At 40.9% G+C, this 17,997-nt stretch overlaps 2 protein-coding genes across 2 annotated transcripts; both read right to left on the minus strand.

The window, feature by feature from the left end:
• Positions 1-377: 377 nt before the first annotated feature.
• pigo (phosphatidylinositol glycan anchor biosynthesis, class O) lies at positions 378-10,840 on the minus strand. The gene is made up of 11 exons (XM_006795603.3): positions 10,678-10,840; positions 9,931-10,409; positions 8,737-8,880; positions 8,382-8,505; positions 8,018-8,177; positions 5,869-6,051; positions 4,125-5,721; positions 3,823-4,026; positions 3,201-3,382; positions 2,935-3,005; positions 378-2,547 (listed from the first exon to the last, which is right to left on the minus strand). Exons 2-11 carry the CDS (start codon positions 10,406-10,408, stop codon positions 2,418-2,420), a joined length of 3,273 nt encoding a protein of 1,090 aa, XP_006795666.1. The 5' UTR covers position 10,409; positions 10,678-10,840; the 3' UTR covers positions 378-2,417.
• A 2,086-nt stretch (positions 10,841-12,926) lies between these two features.
• stoml2 (stomatin (EPB72)-like 2) lies at positions 12,927-17,132 on the minus strand. Its single transcript, XM_006795602.3, has 11 exons — positions 17,100-17,132; positions 16,961-17,004; positions 16,337-16,489; positions 14,702-14,801; positions 14,527-14,585; positions 14,337-14,438; positions 14,116-14,250; positions 13,598-13,742; positions 13,409-13,488; positions 13,197-13,325; positions 12,927-13,086 (listed from the first exon to the last, which is right to left on the minus strand). The coding sequence occupies exons 2-11, from the start codon at positions 17,000-17,002 to the stop codon at positions 12,961-12,963; spliced, it is 1,071 nt and encodes a 356-aa protein (XP_006795665.1). The 5' UTR covers positions 17,003-17,004; positions 17,100-17,132; the 3' UTR covers positions 12,927-12,960.
• Between the last annotated feature and the right edge of the window lie 865 nt (positions 17,133-17,997).

A 17,997-nucleotide genomic window follows, 5' to 3' on the forward strand; every position in this document is an offset into this window, starting at 1 on the left:
TTTATAATTTCATGAAAGAGGATTTAGGAAAAAATGGACAAGGGAGAATTTCAACAAGTCAAGAGTTATGGGCACTAGAATATGCAGAAAGCCCCAGTTAATAATGAATGAAGCACCTTAACTGATGGGCATTGAAATATGGCAGCAACTTTCTCCTCCATCAAGTCCTTGGTTCAATAAACCAGTCATTAAATCCTACTTATATGGACCGCATAAATAGTTTCCAATTCTACTATAAATAATCTCAAAGATGAAACATAGATTAAGCATCACAAATCACAACAGGGAATAAACAGACAAATCTGGATGCTTCTAATAATTTTAAGTCCAAATTATATTCAGACTAAGATGTCAAGTAGAAAAATTTTATTAGAATTTTTACAGAATGTAAAATCATTTTAATTAACCAGTTATTTATATATTAAAGTTTAAAAACAGATACAGATGTGCCGCATCATACAACCAAACCAAACCATTACTTGGGCTCATCCCTCCCATACAGCAGCAGCATGAGGGACTCAGTAGTATTGTCATGCAGCTTGACATTCCTTCAATACCATTAGTTGGCTGACTACAGCTGCAGTACAGTAACGGATCCTATACTGGATACTGACTCCGACATGTACAGAAAAAGAAGAGGAAAAAAAAACACATTTGTTGTCCCAAGAGGTCTTGGTTTGAATGACATCATACACACAAAAAAAGGCATTGATTAAAGCCAGGCACCTATTTGTGGGTAAAAGTGTGTGAGGTCTAATTAAAAACAACACTGATTTGAGATTAGAAAAAAATGCCAGTGATTTTAAAAAAAGAGAGGGGAAAAAAAGGAAAACAAAACAATTATAATTATGCATTACAGTAAAGAATCAAAAACTTACAAAAAATAAAGACTGACTAATTAAGAACCCAGAACTGTATACAAATTGGCAGTAACCAGAAACACTGGTTAATTCATGGCATTGAATAAAACAATACATACATATAAACATGAGAACAGTTATTTTACATTAGCAACCTGCTGTAATGCACTTAAAGAAAAAGAGAGAACCTGCTTCCAGAGTGATCACAAAGTAGCTCCAAACACTGATGGGCAGTTTTGCTTTTGTGGTCTCACTGTATGTGAAAAGCCACATATTAAAGCCCACAAAGAAAGGAGACAAGCTGAACCGTCACCCACCCATGAATGCAGAAAAAAGGGAGTAAATTTAAATGCCACTTTACCAAGTAGAAAATTCTTCATTTCACAGGTGTTTTCCCATCATAGTAGACTGTCAAATCAGCTGCTACATTGCATATAAATGTATGGCAGCTGCAATTATTTTTTAAAGGGGGAACAAAAAGAAATGCATATTAAAAGGGCCAGATGTATTGGCCAGGCAATTAGAGTGTGTAAACTCTATGGATATGGTGTTGTTTTTCAAACACTTATGAACCACTTGCAAGACTGATTTCAAATGTTCTTGAAGGTTTTATCCATACGTTAGGAAGGTTTACAAGAAACATTCAAAAACACCTAACAGATGTTATCTCTCTATCCAAATGCAAATTTAAAGGGGCCTCAAAGTCTCGATGCATCTAAAAGTATATCCCAAAATGTTGATTCTGTTCATCTGGACTTAGCGTCTTCAGTGGGAGAAACGTTTTGCCAATCATCCAAGTGACTTCTTTAGTCTCAGCTGACTGCAGGATTCCCCAACCCTAAACAGTACATTTGCACAATGACTGAAACCAGCCCACTGAAAAGGGAAAAACCATCTCTGAATTGAGGAGGCCTAAGGGTACATCTTTCACCATCGTACAATGCTGTGATTGGAGCCATTTCCCAACTCTCTGTGAATGGTACTCAGTGATCAGTGGTTGTTGATCAATGGTCATGACAATTTGCATATTATTGATCAAGGAACTAACCTCAGAGTTCATTGTTCATTCGGCGGGCTAGTTTCAGTCATCGTGCAAATGTACTGTTTATGAGGTTGGAAAACCTGCAGTCAGCTGACACCGAAAAAGTCACTTGGTTGAGTGATGAAACATTTCTCCCACTAAAAACGCTACACCCAGATGAACAGAATCAACAGGGGGGTCTCAAAGTCCTTTATCAGTTCTTCATCCCATTCCTGGGGTTGTTCAATCAAACTGCTATATAAAAAGGTCCCAACGCTCCACATTTAGTCAATCTGAGATTCAATATATGAAAGTTCCTCAGGGTCAGTGATGTACAACATAGCCCTCAGGAATCACAGTATGACATGCCAGATGACATGTTAGTGGGGTTTCCTTATCACTATTGGCAACATTTTTTCTAAAAAAAGAAAAAGAAAAAACAAATCTTGTTTAGTGACCACCACGTCCATTTCCTCTGGGGCACAGTGAGCTCAGGTGGGTGCCAGTAGGCAGCAGCTGCAGCAGCAGTGCCTTCGCTACCTGGACACATCTGGGATGAGTCTTTTAAACCACTGGCCCACAGCCACATCTACTCTCAGCACTAATGTGACCCCAATCAGCAGGAACACGCTGCTCACCAGAAACCCTGAGGCCTCAAACATTAACCTGAAAAGACAAAACAGAAGAGACACAAAGGTTTAAACAAGTCCAAATTAAGCTCCAGCAAATCCTTCGGACATTAAATAGATCATAGGATAAAAAGAACCAAGACTATTACTCTTTTCCCCAAGATCTACCAAGTTTATTATTATTACCTCTATCCTTTTAATATTTTCAAGCCACCAACTTATTATAAAAAAAAAAACAAAACAGGACACCACATTCAAAACCTAGATGTAAATGTATGGATATCACAGTAGAAAAATGGACCGGCATTCAACACTGTGTGTTCACTGAAAGTTCAAAATCAGCGGTGATCCTGTATCCATATCCTCAAAAAGCCTTTACTGTCAGTGAGTTTGTATGAGCTGGAAAATCCATTCAGGCACTTACTTGGGTGCGAAAACCTTCCACACCATTAGGTGTCTCCTGAGTATAGCAGCTGCACAGACTGAGGCAAAGACCTATGAAGTGAGCAGACAGACTGAGTGGTGTGATGTGATACTGCTACTCATAAGTATAACAGAACTAAATTAAAATAAAAAAAAATTAAAAAAAAAAAAAGACAACAAAGGAATACAACAGAAATCAAACATGCTACTGAGGAAAGACCTTTCCAGCTCACATATGCCTTAAATGGTCTAGGTCTGTGGACATACCTGTGCTCCGTGAATAAGGAGGTAGCGTGTTGAGAGTTGCAGAAGAGCAGAGCTGAACAGCTGAGGGTTTTCTCTCAGCCTCATCTCCATCACAGCATCCTCTCCGTTGTCCCCACAGGCTCGTCCTCTGCTCCCACGCACCTCGCAAACCAGGGGCCAGAACATTAGCAATGGACAACTCACTGAAGACAAAGAGAAATAACAACAACAACAACAACTCATCGTTTCACAAGCTCACAATTCATTTTAAGCACTGAGGAAACTGTTTCACAAAGCTGCTTTATTTAACTTAACTGCTTTTTAGAATTTTTTTTTATCATTCTATTGAATCACATAACTTTTAAGTTTTTGTTTATCATTTAAAACTGAAATGTGTAACAAACTACAAATATGACTAAATAAAAAGGACTGAAAGTGTCATACGGGTTCACTGATATTTTATATATTTTCAATTATACTGTAAAGGTTTAAACAGGTAAAATGATGATTCTTTTCCTGTTTTTCACAAATTAATGAAATTAATCCCATTAGTTTCACAGAATAACCTTCTTTGCCTAATGGATGATGACTTCTTTCCTTTTCTTTAAACAATAACATTTATTTTTGCTTCTCTGGTTCCTACCTGCAAAAAGAATGTGTGAAGCAAAAGTATTAAGAGTAACCAGTGAGGCAGGGAGTATGGTCCCTGTGTGTCCTTCAGGAAATCCCACAAAGGCAGCACCCCACTGGATAGAGGGGAAGGTGGGTAAATGACCTGTAGCGTGGAAGAACTGCGTGGCAGCCAGGGACCAGAGCACTACTGGGGTCCAAGGCACATTAAACCCACCTGAGGGGGGAGAATGAGAAGTCAGTGAGCTGATTAAGACCTGGAACCTGATAGGCTTAAAAATAAATTAATTAAAAGATGCGATGCAAACATCTTACCAGAATACTTTCCATGCAGGCCACTAAGCGTAGTAGACGAGGCGTGAATGTGCAACAGAGCTCCCGTTTCTAGTAGCAGCAGGAGGAAAGACAGAGCCATGCCCTCTGGGTGCAACAGCAGCAGACCAATTCCCAGCAACCCACTAAACAACAGCAAAGGAGCAGAATAGACTGTTCCAAGTCCGTAGGCCTCCACAGCAGGCCTGTTGTCCACTTCGCTGGCCCCACTCAGGTCGCCATCATCTAGGGAACGACGCATACGCTGATAGATCTGTGGGATAAGGTGGTGCAGCTCAGCTTGGGGGCTGATGCCAATGCTTGCTCGATAACGGGGTGTGGGTAGAGTCAAACTTTTGGCTGAAGCCTGAGTCCTAGTCTTCACGAACACAGTGAGGGGGTCTAACCAGATCAGGAAAAGCCCCAGTCCCAGCAGACAGAAGGCAACCCTGGGGAGGGCCAGCTGTGCCAAGTGAATCAGCTCAGCCAGATTCCTGAAGCTGTCCTCCGGAGTGGCGCTAACAGCCCAGTGGAGCCCCAGGCACACAGACAGCAGCGGTAGGATCCAGCGAGCTGTAAACACCGTCCCGCCTGATGAGTTCAGATTACCATAGTGGCAGAGAAAGCATCTTAGCAGATATGTCCACAAGCCAAGGGAAATGACAGCGAGGACATAATGGAGGTTCTTCAGCTGGTTGTCCTGCAACCGGGAAAGAGGGGAAAGAAATGCAGACGGCTGGCAGGAGCCCTGCTCTTCCCGACAGCCGTGGAACGAGAGGGAGAGGTAGAGGCTGCCAACAAGTAGTCCTAAGCAGGCTAGAAGGGTGCTGCTTTCCTTCCTCACAGCTGATGGAGACAAAGCTGGGGCAGGCAGCAGCCCAGCAGACTTCAACAGGTCATGGCTCGGGGGCAGAAGTAGGCCATCCCAGTTGAGATGGATGGGAATGCATAGGGCCAGGGATAACACCAAAAATGTCACAACCCGTCCTTCTGCAATCACATAGCTGTCTGAGAGCAGAGAGGCACAGCGAAGGAGTGGAAACAAGAGAGAGGGGACAAGGAGGTGATGCAGGGTCAGCCAGCTAACACGCTTTGGAGCTTTGGTTCCGTTTTTTGACACTGTAGAGGTGCTCAGTTGGCGTGAACGCCAAAGGAAAAGGAGTTCAGAGCTGAAAGCAGCAGCTGCAAGGCACCACATCACCTCAATGTAGCCCCGTATGAGCAGCTGAGCAGCAGCCACACTAACCCCTACTGTCAGTGACACAACAACTGGGGCCTTCAGTAATGGACCGTTCTCCCTGATCAGCACTAGAGACAGTTCAGACAAGATGAAACACATCAGACAAGCAAATGCCAGGATGGCTAAGCCTGCCGCCATCTTCAGTGGGTTAAATCGGGCCCAGGTGGCTCGGCAGGTGTCTCTGACAGAGGTGAGGTAAGCCTGCAGAGAAGAGGCTAGCTGCGGGGAGGGTGAACGACCCTCTCTAACAGTGCTGAGAAACTCAGAAGACAAGAGGGAAAATTCACTCTTCAGCCGAGAGAGGCTCTCTGGTGGGATGTCTTTGGCCATGCCAGAGTAAGTCTCCAGGAAACGGTTGACCTTCAGAAACAGAGATAAAATTTAACACACAAACCATAAAAACAACAACTCCTGAAAAGGCTCCAGGATATGCGAATATATAAAAACATTTTTCTGTGTACAGATGCTCGAAAAGTGTTCTAGACAGTTCTTTGATGAGCAGCATACCTGTTTTGTGTTGATCCACAGTGCCTCCAGCTGGCTGAGACCTCCAACTGCACCTTCTGTCTGCTCGTGCGGTGGAAATAAAGGCAAGAGAACCTGCCCAACATTACTGTATGGAATAGGAACTCCTAGTAGCAGAGCCAGGGTGGGCACCAGGTCAGTCTGTGGCACCACATCTGGTTCATTCTGGGAAATAAATGGGGGGGGGGGGGGTATTTTGAAGTAAATATTTTTAGCACATAGCAAAATAACTTGTATGTGTTCCAAGGCTGGGTTGTCAGTTGAACTCAGTGAGTGATATTTTATCTTGTAGCCTTTCTTAAATCAGGGTTCTGCTTCATAACAGCAATATTTCCTAGCAGTGGCAAAAATGCCTTGGGGGAAGAAAAAAAAAAGTGTCTAAGTTCTGCTTTTTTTTTAAATAGCAGTGTAATTTCTCTCTTGCATCTAATGACTTTCCACAGCATATGATATAGCTCTCCAGTTAGGCTGCAATTATGGAAATCCGTGCTTGAGCTCTCTTTTCTAGTGTGAGATCCACTTTTATCTATGAAAAAAAGGCGGAGACCACCTGCCAGCATCAATTTAATGGATTCTGGGAACTGCACAGCCAAGCGTGAACAGAAATGGGCATGCATCAGTGGTTTAATGCTTTATGTTTTTATTACAGCAATGATTCTGAGAGATCGACATGTCGCAAATGTGCCTTTGCAGACAGGATAAAGACAAACACACAAGTAACTGAAAGCAGTTGTGTTAGTTATACATTTGACTTGACTTTGTTCTTCCTTTTTAACTCATTTGTGGACTGAACTGATGACGTTGGTCTGAAAAGCAACAAGAGTGAAACGTTCTTACCACTAAGCATGTGACTGCCCATTACTGGGATACAATATGATGAGTGTGCTCTCATAACTTCTTGTTCTGTGCTCAACTCTCACTCTGAATTAAACTGACTTTTACAGCAGTTTTCAGCAGCTCTTTTAGATAGTTAAATTACTGATATAAGCACTGGTCACTATACTATGTATATCAGTGGGAATGATCTAGTGCCTCAAGTGGACGCGAGAGAGGAGCAGACGTTGTACAGATTGGTGCAGTGTCCACAGCAATGCAGATGCTGTAAATGGTAAATGGTAAATGGCCTGTATTTGTATAGCGCTTTTACTAGTCCCGCCTAGGGACCCCAAAGCGCTTTTTTACACGTCCAGTCATCCACCCATTCACTCTCACATTCACACACTGGTGGAGGCAAGCTACAGTTGTAGCCACAGCTGCCCTGGGGCAGACTGACAGAAGCGAGGCTGCCATATCGCGCCATCGGCCCTTCTGGCCAACACCAGTAGGCGGTAGGTGAAGTGTCTTGCCCAAGGACACAACAACCGAGACTGTCCGAGCTGGGGCTCGAACCGGCAACCTTCCGATTACAAGGCGAGCTCCCAACTCTTGAGCCACGATCGCCCCGATCGCCCACGATCGACTGTACCAGTCTGTTGTCATAAACAGGGGGCTGAACCCTGAATTTACTCATGGATCCCACCGTCATCTATGGGAACAAGCCCTGGGTAGTGACCACAAAAATTACATCAAGACTATAAGAGGCAGAAATGAGCTTCCTCAAAAGGGTGTCTTGGAGATAGGGTTGAAGACCTCTGTCATTTAGGATGGGCTCAGCATAAAGCTTCTACTCCTTGACACCAGAAGGAGCAAGGTGAGACTGTTCAGGCATCTAACTAGGATGCCTCCTGGTAGCTTCCTTGATTAGGAACTCCTACTCGGAGGAGACCCCAGGGTAGGCCCAGGACAGGATGAAGATTGTGCGTGTCTGAGCTGGCTCTGGAACACCTCTGTGTCTCACCAGGAAAGCTAGAGAATGAGGCCTAGTCATCTCTGCTTGCATTGCTGCTCTTGCTACCCAGAAAAGCAGCACAAAATGAATTGATGGATATTGTATACACTTGGGCCAAAACTGTCATTTAGCAATTTCTTTGTTAACATACAATAGTGATTTGTTTTGATTATGACAGTATGTCTTCACTGTTAATTTTTTATATTTTATACAAAGTCAAGTGATGTAGAATTGGTTGTGTTTTAAATAAGAATTAATCCTACTGTCCTGCTGTGACTGTTTCAAAAGGTGCATTCTACCCACCTGTGATGGGGGTCCATGAAACATGGGAGAAGGACTGTAGAGGAAGATGGCAGCATCAGTCTCTTTCTGACTTTCTCCACCATGATCTCCAGTATCTGTCATTCCGTGATCTCCCATCACCACCAAGAGTGTGTCATTCTGCAGACGATCAATCACAGACCTAGAAGAAAAGCAGAGTTTTCACAGGTCGTGCCAGGTGCTTTCTAATGCTCAACTGCTTGATCTGGGCCAACAATAACAATAATAGTGCTGGTATCATGACATATCTACAGCACTACAAGTGCACTGTGGCAACAGCTGATGATCCAGCTGCATCTGGATAATGGTGTGAAACAAGCATGTAGCAGCTGTACTACTGCCTGACCTGATGACTCCATCCATCTGCGTGAGTTTGTCAGCCATGGCTGGGTGATCCGGGCCAAACCTGTGACCACAGTGATCGACTCCAAGGAAATGAGCGACTAGGACATCCCAGTCATCACCCACCACTATTAAAACCAACAGCAAGAGACAAACGAAAGGAGATGAAACACAAATACATCAACCGCATAAACAAGTTTCCCACCTGTGGGACCTGTGGGACTAATAAAGGTCATCTTATCTTATCTTAAGTGTTGGTGCAAAATTATTTTGATTTTGCACAGTTTCCTAGCAACAGAGGCTATTTGTTAAATGTAGGTTTTAATTGCACAACAAATGCATATTAAATAACTACATACTAGTGTTGTAGAGGTGCTGGAGAATCCCGTTATCCACAGTGTGCAGATCCTTGACATTAAAAGAAGGGAAGGGCAGAGAGCGGTAAAACTTCTTAGGAAAAAGACTCTCCCAAGTGTCGTCACCCATAAACACCACTCGTTTGCCTGTTGAGAGACAGAAAGATTTATATGAGCAAAATCAGATGGCACAGTTGGTTTTCTGGTTTTAAAAGTCCTAGATTTGTGGTATTGCCAGGCACAAAAGAGCATGTCTACAGATAAGCAGAGAATCGTTGATGCTTATATTATTTTACTTTGCCCACAGAAACAAAACGAAACACTATTAGGGTCAAAATTATTAGCCTCCTGATGCTAATAGTTGATTATTTATCCTTTTTGCCAGATAACAGCCTGTGGTCATCTGTTGTAGTTTTCAGCAAAGCTCACAAGTCTTCTGAGCAATCCTAACTGATTCTTCTTTGACAAATCTGTCGAGCTCCTCCAGATTTTATGGTCTTCTGGCATTGCCCTTGGGCTTCAATACAATCCACAGATTTTTAATGAGATTCAAGTCAGAGTCTTTGTGCAGGTCAGTAATTTTTATTTACTTCTTCTAGAGTAGGTTGTTCATCAGGAACGATGCATCTTTTGGGATGCTGTTGTGTTGGAAGACAAAGAGATTACCTAGACCCGGTTTTACTGGCTTCCTAACTTGGTTGAATCAGTCATGGGTGTCTTGGCAGTTGTTTTGGGGTCTTTAGACACATCACTCACTAGTTTTTCCCCAGAGTCTTTAAAATTATTCACTTCCTACCTCTGCAAGGCTTGTTCTGTAATCTGCGACTCTCTTCACATTTCACTTAAGTTTTTGACACCAAATAGTCTAAACAATTTTGTTGTTTGTTTGTTTTTGGCACGATGCTTTCTCAAGTGACGGCCCAGTTGTCATATTGTGTGTAATGTAATAGATAACCCTAAGTTTTACCTTGATTTTACAAGCTTTGACCATTACAAAGTTAAAGCCCATTATTGCACAGCAGTGGTTTGTGCTATGGCTCAATAAAGAGGTCTGTTTTCTGGGAGGCTATTGTTTATAAATGCTTTGCTGAAAATCTCTACATCCCATAACGTTGTCCTCATCTGTATGTTTCCCATAAAGCTCTTTACATGAATGAATTATATTTTTATAATTTACAGACACTTGTAATAACTCACCTGCTTGTCCAAACTGGTGAATAAGATTGTCCTCCAAGATGGCACTGGATGCAAAGTTGTTACCTACATCTACAAACGTCGGCAAAGATCCAGTCGTGAACCCCTTGATCCTCTGCATGGTGGTCGTAGGTGGGTCAGCACGAAAGGGGTACAGGCGGCTTTGTAAAGGCCTGGATGACACTGTCTCTTCCAGCACAGGTAGCTTATTCTCATAAGGTCGTGGTGCCGTCTTGTCGGAGTCATACCGGGCGAAGTCGATCTTCAGGGCGTCGATAATGAGAAGAACAACCTTGCGGAAGCGCGGCTGAGCTCGACAGAAGTCCACCGGCTCCTCTCCGGGCTCGAGCACGTCTCCGCAGGTGCTGGTTCTGTTAACCTCCAACCTGACCAGCAAAAATCCACCCACGAACAGGTAGATGCCCACAAAGAACACCGCACACATCCAGAGGAGCAGGGACAGCACAGGCAGCCCCTTCATCCTACATGCACAGGTAAGAGCAGGTCAGGTGAAATACAGGAACATTTGGTTTACATAGAGGTAACAAACACACAAAAATGAGAGGAACAGCTGCCTGTGAGCTACACCTGTTATAGAAGAAAATAATTCCGGTAACGTGTAAGGTGACTGAAATTTTAAGCTCCAACTAAAACCTCTTTTGCAGTTGAGTCGCACAGGTGGCTAACATGAATGACGGTTAAGTTAACGCTGTTAGCAGAAGCTAGCTCGCTTCGCCTTTTGTCACTGACCTTGTGGCAGCTAGTTTTCGTCCTCTCCCGGCCGGACGTTGGGGGTGAATGTGTGTATTAACAACACAGGAGCACCGGTGCCTCAGGTAAACAGAGAGCGGAGCAACACGCTCACCTTCATTGGGACTCCGGTACAATGAGATTAGATGACTGGTGGATGAAAGGAACCTTAGCGTGGAAAGAACACGGCGGGCGCTTTTCTGTGTAACACCATGAATACGTTTGCTTTGCCCCGCTCTGCGACTTACAGGACCTCCTATATACGGAACAACAGCTTTAGCGCGTCTCTGAAAATTGCTAAACACGCCAGAAATTCTGCAGAGAAACCACCCTTAAAAGAGAATGGACTAGAAATAAGTTTAGTAAAAGTTATTATAAAATATCAATAATGGTCACAAACATTTTAATTTAATGATATTTCATAGCGTTGTCTACTACAATATTGTTTTGTTGTTGTTATTGGTTGGCTTATTAACGTAAAATCAAATTAGACTTAACTGATGCAATTTAGGGTATCTAGGAGGTACTAAAGGCAATCTCAGCTGTCACTGGGAGAAAAGCAAGTTGCACCCTGGCCAAGTTTGTTAAGCCTCCGTTGTTTCTAATAGCCACAACCTGTGATTGTAAAAAGACAAACACAGGCCGTGGCTGTGAAAGTGGCCTTTAGATCTTGAAACACTGAGTCCATTTAATACATTTTGATCTTCTAAGGGTTGAGTGGAAAATTAGCCAGGGCAAGCAGACTGGCTACCAACTTTTGATTGACAAATATTTAATCAACCAGCGTGTGGTTTCACATTCAGACCCCTCATTACATCTGGCTTCAAAACACCAAGATGGTAGTGGTGAGAATGACCATCTCAAGAATTCACAAGTTCGTTTTCATACTCTACACCCAATTCAGAATCGGCAGTTAACCTAACAGATGTTTTCAGACTGTGAGAGGACGCAAGACAGTCCAAGGTACAGGAAAAACATGCACAATCCACATAGGAAGGCCCCAGGTGACTGCTCGTCTTCTTTTTTTTTGCTGAGAGCCAAGTGCAAGTCACTGCCCCACAGTTTATGCACACACGATTATGCCTGTAAGGCAAGGTAGAGGGCTAATAAACCAACAGCGCTTTTCATGTTTGTTAACTTGTTTAGCAGGTAACAAGATAGGCAAACGTATTTATTTTTGCAGACTTTGTTAAATCAGCATGGGTGTGTTGTTTTTATTTTAATAGCCATTTGACAGTTTTCAACATGTTTGTATATTTTGAACATTTTTGTCCGAATATTTCATCTAACCACATCTTTTCAAATCTTCTCAGACTTAACATGCCCGGTTGCCCAGTTCATATTCCATTATTTTGTAGAAAACAGAAATAACAAAACAAACTTCAAGTCTTTGCAGTGAACCTTGAAATTTAATAAATATATCCGGTAAGACATCAGATATGAATACAAATACTCGGAGGAGAGGAATATTTTGATCATCGAGCTGACACGGGACATTACCTAGTCTTTGACAAAAAAAAAAAAATTCTCTCTTAATCATTTCAAAAAGTAGTTGTTTTTTTTTTCCTAAAGGAAATTCTAATGTAACCTTTTCATGGGGATACAGCTTTATTATCGATAGGGTAATATTTCCAAAAACGTAGTAAACTGTGAAATTAATACACTTTTAGAAACATTGTGAGGAATCCAGCCAGGCATTACATGCAGCAACTTAAAGTTGGTGGTCCCATCAACACAAAGAGGGAGAATTGTCACCCATTTCTGTAAATAATACCTATGTATATATTTTCACCTGAGCTGGCTTTGATTATTACATAATTATTAATAATCTCCGAGAACCTGAATATAGTTATTTGGGAAAACATGGAAAATAGGCTGCAAAGTGAGAAAACATAATGGTATAATCTACAAAAACCTCAGGTAGAGAGGTCAAAAGGGCTCAACATATTAAAATATAAAATTGCTCAGGGGAGACTTATTTTTGCATCCGTGTCTGTGCTGACATCCACGTCAGCTGGATAGACTCTGGTATCTGTGTATTTGGCTGGAGGCTGGTGTTACTTTCTCAAACATACACTAATTAAACCATACTCGGTGAAGATTACGACTCCCCATACAAAAGGTGTAACTTTTCCCCCAGGCTCCAGGACAAGGCTTCGGAAGAGTTTTAAAGTTGGCAATTTTTCCCTTTTGTCCTGTCACTTTAAGGTCTGTGTGAGAACAAACTGTGGACCTTCAACATAAACTGCTTCTTCTGGTTCTGTGTCATTTATTAGTTTGAGTTCATTCATTAATTCTTTGTTCTTGAGGTGATCCCGACGGGTTCGCAGCCTCTTCACGGTTCTCCTCCAAAACCTCTGGAGTTACCCTCATGCTTGGCTTTGCCAGCGTGCTATAAATAGTCATAGCCTGAGTGGCAAGAAGACAACATAAGCAACATTAGGGGCATGTAAACTTAATAATTTAGAAGCTGTTAACATACAAATCCAATAGTTGGGACTATTGGATAGCAGACATACCTGCGAAACCATTCCACTAATGTCACCAGTGTTAGAGGGCAGAAGGATGGTGTTTGACTCTTTAGCGAGGTTTGAGAAAGCAGACACGTACTGCTCGGCTACACTTAGCGAAGCGGCAGCATTTCCATTCTGAATTTAAGAGGGGAAAAAAAGCATTAACCAATGAAAACTCTTTTGTAAGTCAGACTGTGAAAATGGAAAAGAACATTTACCTGCTCTGTCAAAGCATCTGACAACATACGGATGGCCTTGGCTTTGGCCTCAGCTTTGGCTAGAACTGCTTGAGCCTCACCTGGACGGAGCAGAGTAGTAGGTAACAGGGAGCATATTAGCCTCTAAAAGCAAAAAGATGTGAGATAATTTGTGGAAACTGGAGTGATAAACCAACTAAATGCACTTACCAGCCGCTTTATTGATCTGTTCTGCTTTTTCACCCTCCGAGGCTAAGATCTGTGCTTGTTTACGACCCTCAGCGACGTTAATGGCTGATTCTCTTGTCCCCTCAGACTCCAGCACCGTGGCTCTCTTTTTACGCTCAGCTTCCACCTACATGGGGTGAATAAAGTGTCCTGTTCTGTAAATTTAAGTGATTTAGTCTTGTCCCCACAGTTGAAATATCTACCGCTATATGCAAAAAATGTTTCTGACCTTGTCTGAGAAGACCTATAATTTATTTAAGGTACTATGAACTCTAGTTTTTAAGAATCAGTGCAAAACCTCTTAAACTTAACCAAATTTACCAACACATTATAAGAAAATTATTTGACTACAAAAGGTCTCTCTTTTCTGTTGAAGATATAAACTGTACTTGAATGATGGCTAAGCTGTACTTTCATGTAATATCCATTTGTACCATAAGATCGTGCAGTGAATTAAAAACTAAAAATTATGCTTTAAAAAGCTCTTTTGTTTCTCTCACCTGCATCTGCATGGACTCTTTGACACGAGGTGGAACGTGTATATCTTTGATTTCGTAACGAAGGCAACGGATTCCCCACTCGTCTGAAGCTTGGTTGATGGAATGGACGATGTTGGAATTCAGAGACTCCCTTTCCTTAAAAACAAATGCAAAGATAAAATACAACTTGTCCCTTCATGAACAGAGAAATAATATGAGATGAAACAGCAGTTTGTCTTTACTCGGAACACTTTGTCCAATGTGAGTTTGCCCAGTTCTGAACGCATGGTGGTCTGTGCCAACTGTGTGACAGCATACTCTGGATCCTCAACACCGTAGCTGGCCTGTAAACAAACAAAAGTATAAAGTGAATTTTAAATAAAAAAATAAGCAAGAAGATATTTGGATCTGTTCTAATTGTTGCCAGCATACCTTAAAAGGGTCTAGTATCCTTAAGTAAAGCACGCCATCAATCTGCAGTGTTACATTATCTGCAAGTTCAAAGAAAGTATAAAAATATGGAGAAAACAATCAATTCTGTTTAAAAAAAACAATAAGCCTGCTCGTCCTCCTGTGAATAATGAGAAATAAACAGTGTCTTACTTACCTAGGGATACTGCAGACTGCTCTGGGACATCAATCACAATTTCTTTGAGACTTTGAACATAGCGAATTCTGTCAAGTATGGGTATGAGGAAGTTCAAACCCTATAGATAGCAAAAGGGAAAATGTCAGGGTGTGCCAGCAGTGAATAATGTTTGGAATTTTAATGACATAGTTCCAATAATAAAGCAAAATGAGTTATAGTATTGTTGCTTAAAGGCAAGTTTCTTTAGTAGTCTATCAAAATACACTAAAATTTCCATGGTATGAATGACATGGTAATATTTGGCCTTTTAATGATTTCTTTGAAGTGGAATGATTGTACAGCATACATCTTTAATTACTTTAAACAAATGAGAATTGGGTGACCAAGTGTGAATTCAAGTTGGATTGCATGTATACATACGGGCTCAAATATAAACATACACTCACTTAATTGTGTTCATAAGTGGTGCTGAAGGTTCTACAATGTGTTTTAACTTGACAAGGCAAAGACTGCCATCATGACTGACTACAACTGGTAGTTTCCATTTGTCAGCATTAAAATGATCTGTTTGACAGCACTCTCTGAAGTGACCAATACTCAGACCAATGTGAAAGTTCAAGGAAATCAGTGAAGATCTAAGGAGAATTGTACATTTACACAAGTTAGAAAGATAACTTGAAGCCATTTCTAAACAGCTGAACAATCTAAGATCATCAAACAAGTGTACAAAAATACAAGATAGTCAGATGTCTTACAGGGCTCTAGAGACAATGAAAAACACGCATCAAATCTGGTTATGGAATGGATAAAACACATTGACATTACATTTCTGGAGCGGCTTTATATATCCCCAATCTTAATCCTATTGAAAATTTATGAATGGAGCACAAAAGCTGAGTCCATGTCAGGAAACCAGCCAGTTTAAATTAACTCTCGCAAGCAGAGTGGTCAAATATCAGACTTAGTTTTATTGTCATTCAACAATTTGACATGTTATGAATGAAACACAGTTACTTAGGTCTTGGCATTGCATCATGCTACCAAACAACAAGTGAAACAGTAGGAAGATTAATTAATTACCAAAAAAAAGTAAGAAAATATGCCACAAGTGTGATGATGGCATACGATCGAAATATAATCCAAATTGTCTGGTCGAGGTGCAACTTGATAAGCAAATAATAGTGGGCCTTTGTGTATATTTTTGAGTCTGTATAAACATTTGACCATATGTAGATTAGAGAAACATAAATCCAAACTGAAGCACCTAAATCTTGTTTTGTTTTTTTACATCATTATGTAAACCAGGGCTCTAGAGTGCAGCCTATTTGGCTAATTTCTCAATGGTACGACTGGAAAAAAAAAAAGGTACTAAAGGCAATAGAACTATAGAACTGTGCTCCAAATAAATAACTTTGTGTTGACAAGACCTCTGATCACAACTGTATTTGATCTGTATTTGTAATTGTGGTAAGTTGGAAAGCTAGGATATGTAACTGTAATGCAGTTTAGTTCTATGCAATATGATTTGATTTGACCAAAATAAAAATTTATGAAGTTCATGGTCAAACTGGGGATCGAGCCCATGTTGTTTGGGGAAGAACACCATCTATTTGTTGTGCTTTTTGGGGATCTATTAAATGCAACAAAGTTTACCGGCTCCAAGATCCGATGGAAGCGACCCATCCTCTCCACCACCCAAGCCTCCTGCTGGGGCACAAACAGCACCACGGTGTTCATGGGCAGGCTGGACGCCCATCGCTGCTGAACTGGGTTAACACACAACCTCGGCACGGTCCGCTGGGTCTGCTACAGAGGATTCATTTAAATGTAAACAGGTGGCATTACTGCATGAATTTGAGCCAAGACTCATAAGACTATCTTAGCTTGTAGAACTTAAGGTTGCTAAATAAACATCAATGTTAATATTTTTGTTTTATGTTTTAATTTTCATTTTTTGGTTAGACTTATTTGGTCACATTCTACATATTATATATGAACGAGGTCATTGGTAAATATCAATTTGAGTGTAAACAGTATGTGACCATATTAATCGACCATACCAAAGTCTTTCTCTGGCCTTACCAGCTAACCAATAGTTCATTTTCATCTAGAAATAATCATTATGTCCGCAAGTGTTCCGCTAAACATACAGTGCTATCGGGATTATTAAACGCACGGGCTCACGCTGATGAATGACACCTATTTCACCAGCGACAGAAAAGAACCGGTGCACGAGATGTTAAGCCGAAGGAGGCACACAGTGACAGTTTCAGTTACCTGCAAAATGAGGCCGCCGGTCCGACACAGCGTCCGTAACATCGCTGAAAGATTGCAAAAGGACTGTTTGAAAATTAGAAGATTAGGTTTGGTAAACTACACTCTGTTGAGACTACACAGTCACGCGAGTGACCCTTACCGATCAGGAAATGAAAGTTACATCAGTGGTGCAACGCTGAAAAACTCCCCCAGCGCGGGAAACAAAAAGTCATACAGTGGTTCCGCTAATAGATACGTTAATAATAATAAATTAAAAAATATATAAAAAATATAGGACGAAATAAGTGACTTTAATAGAAATGTTCACTGTATGAATATTATAGTGCCTTATAACTTTCACATAAACTAGTATATTCTTTTTGCAGTATGTCTTTAACTATTTCACGTTTTAAAGGTTACTTTTATTGCCACTGTTCTCTTTAAGTACCTTTCATTGTGGAAGACTAATAATCTATTATGAAATATGGTTTAAGTCTACTGAATCTTATTAGTTAATAAAAATATCACTACTGGCAACTAATATTTGAGTAATATTTCGACTACTACTACTAATTTTTTTTGTTTTGTTTTGTTTTTCGTTAATAAATGCACTCGTTCTGGTGTAATGGTTGACACAATTCATAGGGTGGTGCTATTTGTTTCCTTTTTGCTCACTCAACTCAACGTTGTCTTTTGGGGTCATTTGGTGTATGTGATAGCAGTTGAACACACACTGTGGGGACATTCTGTATGAACCTTTTCTTTTTCTTTTTCTTTTTTTAAGTAAATGTTTATTTAATTGGGTAAATGGAAATGTAAAATGCTAATGTAAGGATTTATTAAATAGATAAAATAAAACCAAGCTCAAAGTCAATCTAAAATTGTGAATTATCAGTGCTAAGAAAGGATTGTTTTGCTAAAAACAAACACAAAGACTCATGTTATGTGTTTTAAAAAAGACAGAGAAACTCCATAGAAATATAGCAAATTCACCATTCTGCCACAATTTATAAAAAACATATTGTACAGTTTGAAAGCATTGAAATGTAGTTTTACTT

The sequence above is a fragment of the Neolamprologus brichardi genome, chromosome 7, assembly GCF_056152115.1.
Source record: "Neolamprologus brichardi isolate AB-2024 chromosome 7, ASM5615211v1, whole genome shotgun sequence".
NCBI classification, from domain to species: domain Eukaryota; kingdom Metazoa; phylum Chordata; class Actinopteri; order Cichliformes; family Cichlidae; genus Neolamprologus; species Neolamprologus brichardi.